The sequence below is a fragment of the Fundulus heteroclitus genome, chromosome 18 (assembly GCF_011125445.2).
Source record: "Fundulus heteroclitus isolate FHET01 chromosome 18, MU-UCD_Fhet_4.1, whole genome shotgun sequence".
In the NCBI taxonomy this organism is placed as follows: Eukaryota; Metazoa; Chordata; class Actinopteri; order Cyprinodontiformes; family Fundulidae; genus Fundulus; species Fundulus heteroclitus.
In genome coordinates, this window is record NC_046378.1 from 31,297,859 (window position 1) to 31,315,245 (window position 17,387).

Genomic DNA, 17,387 nt, shown 5'->3' on the forward strand with positions numbered 1-17,387 from the left:
TTTAACTAGAACAGTCAAAGGCAATCCTAAACAAATGTGTTTTAAATCTTGATTTAAAGGAACTCAGGCTTTCCACACTTTTACAGTTTTCTGGAAGTTTGTTCCAGATAAGTGGAGCATAGGAACTAAATGCTGCTTCTCTGTGTTTGGTTCGTGTTCTAGGTATGCAGAGTAGGCTGGAGCCAGAAGACCTTAGTGGTCTGGAGGGTTGACACACTGATAACAAGTCTGTAATGTATTTAGGTGCTAAGCAATTTAGGGATTTATAGACTAACAGAAGTATTTTAAAGTCTATTCTCTGAGATACAGGGAGCCAGTGGAAGGACTTTAGAACTGGGGTTATGTGCTCTACTTTCTTAGTCTTAGTGAGGACGCAGGCAGCAGAGTTCTCGATCAGCTGCAGCTGTCTTATCCCCTTTTTAGGCAGACCTGTGAAAACACCGTTGCAGTAATCTATTCGACTAAAAATAAACGCATGGATTAGTTTTTCCAGATCCTGCTGAGACATCAGTCCTTTAATCCTAGAAATGTTCTTCAGGTGATAGAAAGCCGACCTTGTAATTGTCTTTAGATGCTTTGGAGGTTCAGGTCTGAGTCCATCACTACACCCAGGTTTCGGGCCTGATCAGTGGTTCCTAGCTGAAGCAGCTGAAGCTGTGTGCTAACTTCTGATCTCTCCTCTATTGGTCCAAAGATTATTACTTCAGTTTAGTTTTTATTAAATTAAAGAACATTTTGGCACATCCAGGCATTGATTTCTTCTAGGCATTTACTCAGTGCTTGAACTGGTTCATAGTCACCTGGTGACATGGTGATGTAGAGCTGTGTGTTGTCTGCATAGTTATGGTAGCAGATGTTGTTGTTTTTTATGTTCTGAGCTAGAGGGAGCATGTAGATATTGAAAAGGAGGGGACCCAGGATGGACCCTTGAGGAACCCCACATGTAATATTGGTCATCTCTGTTGTAAAGTTACCTACTGACACAAAAAAGTCCCTATCCTTAAAGTAGGATTTAAACCAATGGAGAGCTGTACCAGAGAGGCCGACCCAGTTTTCCAGGCGTTCTAACAGGATGGAGTGATTGACAGTATCGAATGCTGCACTGAGGTCCAATAGCACCTGCACTGTGGTTCTTCCACAGTCTGTATTTATATGGATGTCATTAAACACCTTGATAAGAGCGGTCTCTGTACTGTGGTGAGCACGAAAACCTGACTGGAAAATGTCAAAGCGGCTGGTCATTGTTAAGAAGGTGTTTAATTGTTGAAATACAGCTTTTTCAGTAATCTTACAGATAAAAGGGAAGTTTGAGATGGGCTGTAGTTCTGGAGTAGAAGTTTATCTAAATTGTTCTTTTTCAGTAGTGGTTTGATATTTGCTGTTTTTAGGGACTGGGGGAAAACACCTGACAGAAGTGACGTGTTTGTTATCTGAGTCAAATCAGACGCTATGACAGGTAAAACTTTCTTAAGGAAAGCTGTGGGTAGAATATCAAGGCAGCAGGAGGAGGAACTTAGCTGCTGAATGATCTCCTCTAAGCTTTTGTAGTTTATTTGGCTGAATTGGGACATTTTGTCAAGATAAGTTCCAGTTGGATACAGCTTTTGTTCTGGAGTTGATATGGATGTACAAACTGATCCTCTAATCTTTTGGATTTTCTCAGTAAAGAAGTTAGCAAATTCATTACAGGCCCTGGTGGAATGGAGTTCAGATGCCACAGACACAGGCGAGATGCTTTGTTGATCTACCTGTGAAAAATGTTATGGAACACGTGTTGTTCTGAAGTTTAAAATCTGAGATTGCTCTCATTCTTCCCCTGTAGGATAGTTTCATAATATGCTAAATATTTTTTGACAATAAAGATTATGTGTTGTCGAAGGAAGATACACTACATAATAGGGCAGAGGAAATGTGCAACATTTACAAAAGTACTTTATTTAAGGCATTTTTCAATGTCGTAGTGACTTATAAAATTATGAAATATGTCAACTATTTTATTGAGATTTCATGAGGCAAACTAACACATAGTATCATGTTGTTGAGAAGAGAAAGGAAAATGGTACATGGCATTTTCTTTTTACATTTTTGATAAATAAACAGTAATGCTAAATAAACTGTTTTAAACGGTTGCCTGGATTTGTATTCAGCTCCCTCTGCTATAATACTGCTAAATAAAACCACTGCAGAAGTCACCTGATTCACACATAGAATTCACCTCAATGTAATTTATTCTTAAATGTGTTCTGTAACTCAAAGGTTTGCTCAAGACCTCTGGAGGAGCAGCAGAGGTAAAACAGCTGAGATGGGAGAACCTGTTTTGCTCTCCATATATTTGCCCTTAGTGGAAGTGTGGACCAGTAAAAGCTAATGTAAAGCCATAAGAAGTCCTGATCACAGTTTCTTGCAAGCCATGTAGAGGACACAGCAAACGTGTGGATGAAAGGGCTTATACCTTATATACCTTATAATATAGCAACATTAAAAAAAAAAAAAGATACGTTAGGACTTCTCTAATCCATATTGCAGGTTATGATAGCAGCCCTAAACTTACATTCAAAAAGTCCATTAAAGCAGTTTAGATCAAAGCATAATGTGTTCTAACGGCCTAGTCAAAGTTCAAACCAACATGTAATTGAGAATATGTGGCAAGACGTGGTACAACTTAAAGCCCCAGTGTGTAAGGTTTACACATTTACTTGTGCACTACCTTGTGGTGGTCTGTCGCATAAAAATCTAATTAAATTTGTACATTTATAATGTGACAAAACATACAAAAAAATGTAATTAAAGGTGCATAGTGCCAGATTTGAAGCCACATAATGCTCTTTCAATTGCCCGACCTGTAAAATAAATGATCCTCTATTTACCGCAGTTGCGTCTACAAGCTGGATTAGTCAGTTTATGAGAGCGTGATTCGGGCTCTTGTTCACCCTGCTACTTTGTGGAGTCGGCATTGTAATTGGTGCATCAGCTTTCTTGCCTGCAGAAGACATAACGCCTCCAAACAAAAGACCCGTGCAGTCGCAGCGGCAGATGCTTTTCCTCTTCCATACATGCGCTCAACACTGGTGTCATTTCAACTTGTCACCAGAGGGGGCAGACATAGCTGCAAAAATCCTGGAATTTATGCTATGCTCCTTTAACAATGGCAAAAAAAAAAAAAAAATTGGAAAAAAAGGGAATTTTGAAATCAAAATCTCTTCAAGCTAGACATTTATTTTGACTTCAAAACAGCTACTTTGAAGGTACATGAAATTATTTAAACACCAGAATAAATCCCCAATGTTTTACTGCCAGATGCTCCACAGACTGGACAATTTCACTTATATTCTAAAATGAACGGAATTAAATTTAAATGTAGCTGTCGGAGGGACCACAGACAGCATATACAATTTGCTCACATAGTTTCCTTCTTATTGCTGTTCAGCATAACGCCTGATTCTATTATTGGTGGATGGAGACATATTCAGGTTAAGGATTCCTACATTTAATTGCTGTTGACAGAGACCGGCATGCCGGTCTGTCAACCGGACTGACCGGTCCTGTAACCGCCTCTTTGGCTTGACATTGTGCGGGGACCGCAGCCATCAGTCACCCACACAAACCTGTCTCACCATATAAACATCCTTATTGATGCAGGCGGGGAGAGATTTTTCCTGCATCAAAACGGCCCTTTTTTTTCCCCTCAATGGAGGATGTCACTTTTTCCGACCTGTAACCTTTGACATGTGTCATCCGTGTAAATACAGCTGGCCTGAACCGGGGCGACGTGCGTTTAATGTGGGTCAGATCTTGAGATACGCCAAGACGAAATACTTTCTGAAGAGAAAGAGACGGAGAGGAGGGCCAATGCGAAACGCGTACACCTCTTCTGGGGTGCGACATCTGGTTTTTGAGTTCTAATTTTCAGCGTTTGTTTTTGAATCTGGGACTGACAGAGGTCCGTGGAGACTCCCTGAATGGAAACCTGCAAAAATGCAGAGATAATAATCCTAGTTGTGTCTCACGCGTGATGAAATTCTGCCAGACTGTGCCAGATTTCACAGTCGGTAAAGAGGGACACATTGTGACCGTACCTCTTAGTTTTCGAAGGTCCCACTCAACTCATCTGTGTTTGAACAGGGGTAATAATGGACACATAGGGGTATGAGTCACACATTTATGACCTTGTTTTCCTGTCCCCGAGAAAGTTGGATTTTGAACCTAGGGGGCTACGGAGTGGTTGAGGCAGCTGCCCATGGAGCTACCCCTGGTGGTTCATCACTTCACCCTGCCAAAAATGTGCTGGCTGTGGCTCCATCTCTGCTTTTAACCTTCTTCCACTGAATACGTTACAAATGGTGTGCCAGCAGCGTGGTGGGCTGTGACCTGATTAACTGTGTGGCCCAAAAGTACTCTCAGTGAACTCGCACAAAGCTCACCTGTCTTCCTGCATTTAACTATTGGGTCTTATTTTGCTAAACGCTAAAGATGCGCGGGTTGCTCATCCAGCCAAACGCTGCTTCCCTTTCTGACGTCATGCAACCACTGGGGTGTCGTGTCTCATGTTGCCGATGCACAATCATGTAACTTAGTGGAGTTTGTCCAATTTAATATTTACTTTGTTTGCTTGACCTGGTAAATTCCAGTTGTCTGTTCTGATGGGATGTCTGTAGGGTTACACAGGGCCATCCTGGAAGATTAGGCTGCATTTTGTCTCTGCTCGGTAGAAATATGGAAACAGGGCAAGTGAACAACAAGCACATAAATCAAAGCAGCTGGCCACAGAGGAGAAACATTTTGAAATACTCACAAAAGTAACTAAGATTATATGATACATTTTTTTTCATTTTTAAAATGAACAGTAACTTACCGCTTATCATAGCCTTTTCTCTTCTTAGAGTAATGCACCAGCTTGTTTTTAATGACACAATCTAAAAAAATTCTAATAAAATAAATACTGTTAATATTTTTTTGTCCTTGCAGCATACATTTCAATGAAATTTGTCTTCTGCATTTAACCCATCCCTTGGGAGCAGTGGGCTGCCACTGTGCATCGCTCAGGGAGCATTCTGGGGCTAAGGGTCTTGCTGAGGGACGCATAGGGCTGTCTGTGGGAGTCAAACCCACAACCTCCTGAATGAAAGCTACTGCTTTTGAATTTGCCAACCCACTCCTGGTCAAACGTGAACAGTTCCACTGATTTAATGTAACAGTTTTTGGTTTGTGGGTTTCTCGATTCCCAAAAAATGGCTTACTGTAAACAATGTGTAATTCAAGTCCTACAGGAGACAGGGTTGGAAAAAAAGAAGATCCAAAAAGTGGATTAGTAAACAAGGAATATTTGCAAGGTTGCTGGAGTCCGTGAGCCTTTATCCAGTGGTCAGTGGGTGAGATGTTGGGTACATCCTGGACAGATCAGAAATCCATCGCTGAGCAACACAGAGAGAGACATGGGTTAGATAACCATCCACATACAGACTCGCCATTTAGAGTGACCAAGAAAATAATGTTTTTGTTGGTGGTAGGAAATTGGAGTACCCAGAGAGAACCCTTGCATATTGTAGGAGAACTTGCTTACCACAGTGCACACATGATGGCCCCGCCTCTAATTTAAACCCAGCTGTTGACCACTGCCAGCAGTCAAACATCAAGCCTGGGCACATCTCACGCTTGATGTTTTGTCCCACCCATTTTACTTTATTTGCTAAATGAATGAAAACTGTAGCACCACATATGACATTTAGCTTTTATATAATAATCTTATTTCTTTTTGTTTGGTCAAAATACTAATGTGGACCATGACTAGCAACCGTAACCCTAACCCTTCTGTAAACAGGTCAAACACTAATGTTATGGGAAGTGATCCAACTCCTTGTTTTGTGCAATCTAAACCTATTAGCCTGACGTGGTTTTACCACCTAGCCATTTTTGTTTTTTTTTATTTAATGAAAGAGCTTCATGTAAGTGTGATCAGTCTGTCATAAGGGACAGAATGACAGTGGCTGAGGAAAGATGGCGCTCTTTATTTCTTTCTCTTCTCTAAACCAGCAATCTGGTTCATTTTATCATAGAATAGAACAGAATAGAATAGAGTAGAAATACCTTTATTATCCCACAATGGGAATATATGGGCTTTGAACTTTGAACCAATGTTGGGTTAATGTTTTTGTCACAACAAAGCATGTGCATAAAATAAATAACTTAGCTACTTTTAGAGCACAGAGAGTTTTTCCCTAAACTTGCGTTTGATTCCTGAAATATCACCTCGGCCGACTGCCAGCTGAGCTGTTAAATAATGCCGACGCGGCTGCTGTGGAAAATCTGTATTGATTCTGTCTTCACGTCAGTGACGGCAGCAGTGTCGAGGAACGCGGGCACAAATTTGCTTCTCAGCTATACTTACTGATATTTTCCTTCTATTTCTGCCTTGCAGATGTTCAATAAGATGACCAAAGCACCTGGTGCAGGTAAGATGGTTTTACGCTCTTCCTAAAGTTCTGTGATGTGATGCGGATGCCGCTTTCTAAAATGTTAATGTTACTATGTTATTACCTTAACGTGGATGACAGCTGGGCTTAAGGTTTTTGTCGCTTTTATTTCCCACAAGCAAATACCTTGGTTAGAGCTGAAAGTCGAAATGTGTTCACCTTTCTTGCTAAGAGCCTTAGACGGATAGGCTGTTTGTTTAGAGTGACCGCCCTGCTCCGTGCTCATGTTGGGATGGCAACCAGTGACCTTGAACGGCTGGTTGAGGAAATGTTATTATCACAGGTCTGACTAAATGGATATAAGAAAGGGTTTCTAATCAAATAGATGGATTAACAGGGGCCTGCAGATATTGTCCCACTTGCATTTGCATATTAATACTGCATGGCTTTTAAGGTGCTGGTTATTAACAGGATTTTGTTTTGAATCTATAATGACTGTGTTGATCTCAGTGTGTTGGTTTTTAGTGTGACTGTGTCATTGATCAAAATAAGCCAGTGAATTGTTGAACACAAAGCCTTTGGAAATCATTGACATCTACATTGTCTCACCCATCATCGATCCACTTTTATATAGATTACACCCGCAAACCTTAATGCATGTTGTAGGGATTTTACATGATCAAACCAGGCATGACTGTAAAGTGAAGGGGAAACAAAATAGGTTTGGTTTTCTAAATCTTTTCAAAACAATAATATTTAGCCCGTCTGAACCAACACTCTGCAGAACCACTATTCACTGGACAAAAGTGCAAAACAGCTCAAGGCGAGTCAGATTGAGCCTTAAAGCCTCCATTTACACATCAGATTCTCAGACTGCATTTTGGTCTGGACTTTGATTAGGCCATTAAAAGCAATGCATATGTTTTAATCTATACCAATCCATCGTAACTGCTGCTGTAATGTTAAGAGTCATTGTGCGGCTGGAAGGTGAACCTCTGCCCCAGTCTTGACCCCTCTGCAGTCCCTATCAAGATTTATTTCATGGTTTCTCTATATTTAGCTCCATCCATTTTCCCATGAACTTTGACCAGCTTTCCTGTTCCTGCTAAAACAAAACGCATCCACACAGTATGATGTTGTCACAGTGGTGCCCTGGTATGTTCGGAATGATGCTTAGTGATTTATTATTTTTCATTCTTTCTTTTTCTTCTGTTTTTTTGTTTGTTGTTGTTGCAAAAACCATTCATTTTAGTCTCATGTGACAGGGGTACCTTCTTCTACATGTTTGCTATGTCTCTGGCGTTATGAGCATGACTTCCATTCAACAGCGGCTTTCTTCTTGACACGTTTCTATACAGGTCAGATTTGTGGAGATTTTTCCACCCGAGCCATGAATCTCTGCACCTCCTCCAGAGTTACCATGGCTCGGCCTATTAGTTTAGGTACTGTACACAGCCATGTCTTGGTGGTTTTGAGTTTTTAGATGTTGGATTGAGTAGTGGTCCATGAGATGTTTAATTTTTTAGACATTTCTTTCAGAAATTACTAGTACTAGAACCTAACCTTGCTTTAAACCAAACCACAACTTTATCCAATACCTGCTTGCCGTGTTTCTTTATTTTCACAATGCTGTTTGCTCAATAATTTTTCACCAATCTCTAAGAATTCCCAATTAGGGGACTTCTGAAGACAATTGCTAGTACAAAATTTCACTTGGAGCTGTCAGAATAAAGGGTATTAAACACCAAGCCACATCAGACTTTTCAGATTATTGTTTGTAAAATGTTTTTACAAAATGTTTTTTTCTCAGTTTTTTTTCCCCTTCTAGTTCCCAATTATATAATGCTTATCAGATAAACCCCAGTAATATGCATTACCATTTTTAGCTGTCATATGTTAAAATATAACAAAATAAAAGGAAACATTCAGTGGGGCGTGCGTGTTTTGGCATGGTGCTGTACATGCCTGGGTCAGATCGTTTAAGGAATCCATAATCTGGGTTTCATACTGTAAATTAAATGCTGCTGTTTGGCACATTCTAAAAAAAATCTCCCTGCGAGCTGATCCTGCAGTATGTCCTGGCTTGGCTGCTGGCACTGCTCAGGCTCCGGACAATGTTGATTCGACTGATGGTCACAGGTGTCGGCTCCCTCCCTCCCCGGCCGGTGGAATGTCCAAATGCACATTCTTTTATTTTAAAGGCCTTTCGTATGGCCCTCGCTCAGAGGTATGCAGTTAAAATTAGGCACCATGCCAGATCATTGTTTCTGTTTTGCTGAAGGGAAATATTTGGCCCGCTGTGATGTGGCCCTTGGGGGGCAGCTGCAGGATTTGGGTGGATGCCATTTTAGACTAAAGTTGCGTTCTCGCATGACCCCAGTTAAGCATGACACTGTCCCACAAACGGACTTAACCGTAAGAAAAATGTCCATACAACCTTTAAGCACTAACTAATGTGAATGTCTGCTGCTGACTTATGAGATCAACGCTGCGACTTATCGCTAACTAATTTTTTTACGTGGCAGGAAAGGGATATTTTTTAGATATTTATCAACATAGCTGTGTTTTTTTCTTTACTTTAAATACTTAAATTTAAACTAAATAACAGACAGTGTCACTGTCAGCTCCACTTATATTGAAAGTAAATCGATTCCACATGTGGTTTTACCCTTAGCTGAATGAAATAATGACTTGGAGAAGGATAGTGCCGTAAAAAGGACAAAGCTGGCAGAGTCAGACATTTTAGGTGTGATATTTTCTGGCTGGGTTTTACGACTGAACTGTGGAGAGCTCTTTTAAGACGTGGATACGGGACAGCCAGATGGTTCTTACTATCGACCATAGCGACGCTGTCCATCTCGTAAAATTGATATTGTCCACAAGGGAGAACATCATTCCTGGAGTTGAATTCCAAAGCAGTAAAGCAGCTTCAGGAGAGCCAGTGCTGTTCGGGGTGCCTAAATGTACTGTTTTAGCTGCTAATAATTGTTTTTGCTCATTGTAAATGATCTCTAAACACATTGCAACAGTCATTAATTTGTCCTGCCTTGGCCAACACTTTTATTCTTTAAAATTGAAATAAAGAGCCTTCCTAAAGTGTTCATATCCCTTTTTCTTTACAGTTTGTTACATTACAACCACAAATGTCGACGTATTTTATTTAGATTGTATGTGATTGACCAACACAAAGCATTAAAAGGTTAATTAAAAAAACTGTTGAATAGTATGGCATGCATTTCTAATCAACTTCATTTACTCTGACACCCCTAGATAAAACTGGATTTAGAGGTCACCCAAATTGTTTATACTCTTCACATATTTATAATTTATTCAGTGTAAGCTAGAAAGACTACCAGCTGTAATCGAAGCAAAAACCCATTGTCTGATGGGGGGCTAAATGTAAAAACAGGCAACAATTTTCATATCATTTAAAAAAAAATAAAAAAAAGAAAGAAAACCAAGTATCCAAAATGATGCAGAATTTTATGTTTGTACATGACATGATCCAAACAAAATAGATTGGTGTTTTTGGATGTAACATGGAAAATTGTAAAAAGGTTCAAGGGATTTGAATACACTTGCACAATGCTGTAGGTGATACTAGGCCATTTAAAAACAAGAAATACATCAAATAAAGAAAAAATATAAAATAAAAGGAGTGTTTTTGATTATTGACTAAACTTCTTTATTTAAAAAAAACATGACACTGTTTAGCTTTCTCAAGTTAATGAGTTGTTTGTCATAACAAAAGAAGAAAGAAAGAAGAAACTCAGCTGAAAAAAGACATCCGGATATCCTGAGAGAAGATTGAGATTTTGTGTACGCAAAAGAGGAAAGATGCCAAATCATCCATCTAAAAGGTTCATTTTCTCAAACCATCACTTGATGTTCACATTAGCCAAGCATCTTTAACTTTTTAGCAAATGACGAACAAAAACTACCTCATCTAGTCTCAATGTATTTATTCCCTACAGCCCCTTTAATTTCACAATGGAAACGAATGGCTTCCTCTGGTGATAAAAGGCAATCATGTTCATCCTTGAAAACAGGCTGTCTTCACTGACATTAATCTTAGATTTAATGAAACGTCGGAGGCATCCTAATTCTAGAAACTGCATATCTGATCCGGCGTAGATTGGGGATGCAGAGACAAACTTATGTGTTGACTTAAATGTGACTGACTTGAGATCTTGCAGTGATTTGTTCGTGCATTGTCTGTTTTGTGCAGTACTTTTGCCTGTCATATTTCCGACCATAATTTAGACCACCAAAATGAATGTGACAGGGTCCAAAGAGAAGCAGCTGTGCACAACTGAATGAATATACATTTGCATAAACGCATTGCTCATGTGCTTTGTTATGATAAACCTCACCAACCCTAAGCAAGTCAGTGGGGAAATTACCCACGTGCCGCTTAACCAGCACTCTGTGGCCCAGAACTGTCAGGCTGGGGGTTCCCTCTTGCTCTCTGAGGTTTCAACCAAGCTCCGTGCATTTACACAGATCTTCCCTCTGAATAAATATGCTAATCTACTTTCAATGCGGAAATCTCTCGCCGCTGATTAAAAGTAAAACAAAGAGGATACTCTGTGAATCCCTTGGAGACTTCTGTCTGTTTGTGAGGGGAGAAACGCAAAGCCTTGTGTAGCTCACACACTAGCGTGAATGGCTCCAATGGAAAAGCTGTGGAAAACAAGGAAAGAGGGTGTTTCAGTGTAGTTCTTATTTTTTTAAACCCTTTTATAGTGACTATAAAATGTCTTCCAGTGATTGATTACCAAACACAACCTCTGTGCTTTTATCAATTCTTATTTCCAGGCTGTCCGATCAAGTGTGTTTAACTCCTAATAGAAACAAAATTGGAGAAAATCGGAAGATGAAAACTATTAGACTGGAATGTAAATTTTCTCCTTCTTTTTTATGCTGTTAACATAAAAAAAATATTCTGTTGAGCATTTTAGCTCCATCTAGTTTTCTCAATGTAAGAGAACAGTTGAAATTGTTGTTTAAACAAAATGTATCTCCTAAAAATTTAATTACTATGCTTTCTTTCAGTAGAAATTACCTTTTAATTATATTTTTTCTAACTTTTTCAACTCAAAAATGAAAAGTATTTTTAATCAGAGTGTATTAGCAAATCAGTTAAACCACTGGAATATTGATCTGCTCGATGAAGCAGTAGAGGGGGTTGGAAATCATTCTCAGCTGGTTTGGTGTTAATGAAAGTAATGAGGCCAGGGTCAGCGACACTCCTGGTAGAGTGAGACGATACCTGTACCCTACAGAAGTTGCTCGGGCAATACAACACCACCAGGATGGCACATCAAATCGTTGCGACTGCCTTTCAGAAGGCAGGCAGCTACTATAGGAGAGCTGGACAGGGCCGTCGGAGATCCTTAACCCATCAGCAGAACTGCTACCTGCTCCCTTGTGCTAAGAGGAACAGGATGCGCATGCGTGTCTCCAACAGGACCGTTAGAAACAGACAGTGGCCTGAGGGCCTGACCTCTTCTAGTAGGCCCTGTGCTCACTGCCCAGCACCATGGAGCTCGACTGGTATTTGCGAGAGAACATCAGAACTCCCAGGTTCGACACTGGCGCCTTGTTATTTTCACAGGTGAGCGCAGGTTCAGTCTGAGCTCATGTGACGGACAGGAAAGGGTCTGGAGAAGCCGCGATGAACATTATGGGGAGGCATATTCATGAAGAGGCGTCCAGACCAGTTCAGAATGAATGATGGCCCATCAGGTTGACTGGCCTTCGCTCTTCTCTGACCTAAATCCAACAGAACATCTCTGGAATATCATGTTTAGGTCCATCTGATGCCATCGGGTTGTACCTTAGGGTGTCCGAGAGCTCAGAGACGTCCGGTCAGAAGAGATGCCCCAAGAACCCATCCATCATCTCATAAGGAGCATGCCCGGCGTTGTCAGGCTTGGATACAACCATGCAGGGGCCATGCTAACTACTGAGTGCCATTTTGAGTTGCTGCAATGACATTTCAGCAAATTGTGTATCAGTTTTACAGTTTCACCATCTCTGTGAATTTGGATTAAGCTCTTGGTGGGTTAATAATCAGATTCTGTGGCATCCTTTTGTTCCCTCCACATGAAGCTATCCATATCCGTATTAATGTCCAATAGGGTAGTTTATTTTTTTTTTCAACTGAGATTTTTCGAGCAGTGTTTGATTGAATTTATCTCTTGCAGGATCAAAATGTAAATGTCAACAGTTGCATACACTGAATATTTAGATAAGTACAACTAAAACATTTTGCAAGGCTGTTTCGTGACATTTTTTTACAGTACGACATTTTTCTGTTTGAGAACTGCTCTCCCTGTGGCTTGACTACGCCGCCGTGCCCTTTGTGTACACTATAAATCTCTGTTCCAGCTAAATAAAGAAAGCACCAGCGGATATTACATAATGTCTGTGTCTTAACAGTACGGACTTATCAGCGTTTTCCCTCCTGTGTGCTTCTCAGCTGTCTTTAAAGTTCAGGGCTTCAGTATCACTCAGGGTCACAGATGGTGGAGGCCCACTGTGACCTCCCACAGCTGCACTCTCTTTCTGTCTGTCTCTCTGGAGAACTGTTGGGGACTTTAATAGATGCATCACCAATGATCCATGGCAGTACGCTGAGAATAGATGACATTCTGAAACTTAATCAGAAAGTATGTTGTTTTATCTTGAAAACCAGCAGAAATCAGTCTAATGGTGCACAAACCTACAGTGCGTAGCAAATGAGTTCAGATATTTTATAACATTACAGCCAGAAACAGGATTTTATGTGATAGAGCAACACAAAGAAGTGCGTGATTGTGCACTGGGTTGAAAAGGTAAATCTTGAAAATAGTGTTGCACGCATTCGTATTCAGCACTGTTTCAGGCAATACTTCATAGAGCCACTTTGCACTGATATTATTGTCTGGTCTGTCTCTGCCAGATTTACATGTTTTTTTTGTTTTTGTTTTTGTTTTTGCCAATTTTGCTTTGCAACATAGCTTAAACTCATTTAGATTGGATGAAAGGCATCGGTGAACACATTTTCTCACGTCTTAATAAAGAATATCAATTGGATTAAGGTCTGTGTTTTGACATGGGACATATTAACCCATTATTTGTATCCATCCCTTTCTATTCTAGCTTTGGTTGCATGTTGTTCTGCAGAGGGGTGAACCCCAAACCTCAGTCTAAATCCTTTTGCAGCATTTAACAGGTTTTCCATCAGGACATCCCTGTAGGTACCGTTTTACCCTGACAAGCGTGCCTATCACAGTTTAAGATAGACATGCCTACAGCACGAGGCTGCCAATATCATGTGGGACAGTGTGTTTAAGGTGATGTGCAGAGCTAGTTTTGGGCTTCATTCTCCATTTTATTAAAATGTTCATTCATATGTAGAAAGGCCAAACACACCCTCCTCCATGTGTTTGCTTTGTCTCCACCTGGCCCATGGGAATTCCTATTGCTTTCCTTTAACACATTTTATTTTTCCACTCTCCCAAAAATGGCCAGGTATTTGGAGTGCATAACTGATCCTGTGGACCTCTTCTCCCCTCTGGGCTATAGATCTCATCAGCCTAGCCAGAGTTACCTCTACTAGCCTTCACTTACAGCATACAGCCTGTCAGTTGTGTCAAAGTCTACACGTTTTCAGGTGATGGCCTGAACAGTTGTCCATCAGATGTTATTGGCTTGGGATATTGTTTTATAACCTAACCAACCTACAAGCCACTTTGCTTTGGTCTGTCACACAAGCGTTTGTAATAGTAACGCATACTTTTGCAATTAACTACAGATTTGTGTCAGAGTTTTGTGTGCAGCTGGTCATTAAATAAGTTATCGTGGAGAAGTTGCCCTGATTACCTTACTCTCTCTGCTTTAAATAGTAAAGTTATTTGAGTCAGTATTTTTGTTAGTTTATAATAAAAGCATGTGCAGATCCATTGCACCAAGAGGCAAAATTTGTGTCTCTTGAAACGGCCTGGCAAAAAATTGCCCGCCTTTTCTGTGATGCTTTGCTGTTGAAAATTTACAGCCGTGAGAGAATGAGTCAGTAAATGTTAAAGTCAGTCAAAAAAAGGCAGGTGTGAAGAAGATACAGCTTGATCTTTGAATTCAGCTGATGGGTCTGTGAGAGGCAGTATTGTTCCTGACCTTAACCTTGTAAACAGCAGCATTCCTGCATTGCCAGGTAAAGATTTACTGTATTTCCCATGACAGCAGAGTCAAGTTCACAGAAAGCACCAAAAGTAGGCATTTTACAAAAAAAGCAGTGTTCAACTGCATTGACTGTTAAACCCCTAAATATCTTCCAATTAATTCAAATGGCTTTAGACGTAACCTAATTGGTAAATATAGTCCACCGGTCTGTACATTAATGTAAGTTTAAATAGAGCTGTTCTGTGAAGATCTCAGACATTTGTTGTTCTGACTATATAACTTCCTGCAGACTAACAAACACAACCAAATTTTCAGTGATGAACTTTTTCAGAAAGCAGGATAAACATTATCTCATGATTTGTGTCTGACTATTCGCTGTTCAATCTAGCACAGCCTACCAAGTATGTCTTTCCATCTTATGTCAAGCAGCCCATGGTTATGCTGGAGGAGCTCCACAGCTCACGTGTGATCATTTATGGACCTGACCACTTCATAAATCTGGCCTTTATGCAAGAGTGGCAAGAATGTGCTGAAAAGACATCCCCTCCTGCAATTTACCACATAAGATGCTCTGATCCAGTGAGATGAAAATGTGAGTTTCTGACTACATGCTAAAGCCTGTTTGGAGGAGAATTAACACCCTCAACACATCTTCACAGTGAAAGTGGCAACACTGTGGTTTGGAGATGCTTTTCTACAGCAGAAACAAGGAAGCTGGTCAGAGCTGATGGGAAGATGGATGGGGTTAAACACAGGGCAATCCTGGAAGAACAACTATCTCATAACAAAGAATTGGCAAATTTTCAAATGGGCGAGGCTGACGGAGCAAAGTACTTTCAATTCAATTAAATTTTATTTATATAGCGCCAATTCATGAAACATGTCATCTTGAGGCACTTTACAAAGTCAAAATCAATCATATTACACAGATTGTTCAAAAATTTTCTATATAAGGGAAATTTTTACAAAATATTGGCTTGGGAGGGATGAATACAATCGCAGATTACACTAGATTATTTTTTTGTAAGCAATTTTGGAAACTATAATTTACTTTACAATTAGGGAAAGCATGTGTTGGTCTATCAAATAAAATCCCATTAAAATACATTGAGGAGATTGTGAAATGACAAGACGCGACATAAGAAAAGGAGTAAACCTGGAATCTTTGACTGATATGGGTACGGCTGTAGCTCCAAAACATTTGTACATTTTAGCAAAACAACTGCTATCATTTCTGGGGTGTTATCAGAGTTTGTGACTCTGTTTTTCATTCTGTCTATCTATTTTCTGCCAAACCTCTGCTGCACTTCTTTGGTCATTGCTGAAATAAGCTGTTTACGTCTGTGATGATATATCAGCATCGTTAGGGATTTCTGACCAAAATATCTGCTTATAGGCATTACTTACTAACTGGGACCACAGGCTGAAATTGTGGTGTGAATTAAATAAATTGTAAAATACTTGAACGTTCGGAAGGAATTTCTCCTCTTTGGTCTGAAGAAAAGTTAAACTTTGGATTTTTAGGGGATGTCACTGTCAAATGACAGAACAACAGAATTTCCAAAAACCCAACATTTCTAAAAAGATACCACACTTTGTGTTTATACTTCTGTCTTACCATATATGTTTTTATGTGAAATAAAAATAGTGAAAGTCATTTTTTTTCTCCATATGTTTTGCACAGTTTAGCTCAACTGTTTTGACAACGGAATAAAACAATGGAGAAAAAGAAAATAGCCCACTCTGTTTGCCTGCAAAGTGCAGAGACAGAACCTGGGCATCGTGGAACTTCTTGATTCAAGGCTGCAGAGAAAATTAATTTTCATTAGGCCGTGCCAATTTGCTTGCTTCCCATTTATCTGCAGAATAACAGGTGCCAGGTCTGTGACATCATGCGCTAAATTTATCATTTGTGCATGCAACTCAGAAGAAAAAGCTCATTGCTGGCTTGAAAAATTCCACACATGGAAAGATGGAAAATGACTTGTGGTTTCCTGAGTGCAGAGGCCAGCTTGGCGGTTTGTCAGGGAAAGCAAAAAGAAGGGGAAAAAAAAGATGCCTGGTAGTATTTCTGGACTTCTCTTTGTATATACAGTGATTTGTCAAGGTTGGGAAAACATTAGAGAACTATCTGGATAACCTGCTCTGAAATCTTTAAACATTTTCATCTTAATTATTGTAGCCATGTCTTTTATTAATGCCTTTCAGGCTTGTACGCTGAATGAGCTCATCGTGCTCAACAGTTCCCAACTTCTCTTGGTATGATTTATTGCAGAGTGTAAATCATATGTCCACTTCGCATTGTGCTACTTCACAGTGCTGTTTAATTCTCCTAATTTTATGTTTTCCAATAAAAGGAAACTGGTTTATACTTCTGATTCCTAATTACTCCATTCTGCCAATAGCAAGTAAAGTGGCTAGTAAAGACTTTATGGGACAATTTTGCTAAAACAACCACATTTATTTTCTGTGCATATGTTTGTGCATGTGTGTGTGATTGGTGAGGAGTTTAGGCCTGGGATTTGTAAACTAAGTGGAAGGAGACAGGGGCAGCTGCGTGAGGATGACGTCCGGTTTAACAGGGAACATGTGTGTGAGTGTGCGGGATCGTGTGTGAGAAGGGACACAAACGCTACGCGGTTGGTCCAGCACTCAGCTGCCACATAAACGGAAATGCAGAAGCAAGACTTAGGAAGTAATGAGCCATGAAGATACATACCGCTTCAGGGCTTTTTACACTGAAAAACAAACAGTGCCCTGGTTTGATTAATTAGGAGCAAATAACATACATTTTGCAATTTCTCCTGCCCC

The 17,387-nt window shown here is 40.0% G+C and overlaps 1 protein-coding gene across 3 annotated transcripts in view; it reads left to right on the forward strand.

The window, feature by feature from the left end:
- The window catches only part of stard13b (StAR-related lipid transfer (START) domain containing 13b), a 111,358-nt gene that overhangs the window by 28,677 nt on the left and 65,294 nt on the right, over positions 1–17,387 (forward strand). For all 3 annotated transcript variants that reach the window (XM_036149660.1, XM_036149659.1, XM_036149658.1), the window contains one exon: positions 6,416–6,449. In XM_036149660.1, coding sequence (XP_036005553.1) covers positions 6,416–6,449 — 34 coding nt within the window. The remainder of the gene's footprint in view (positions 1–6,415; positions 6,450–17,387) is intronic.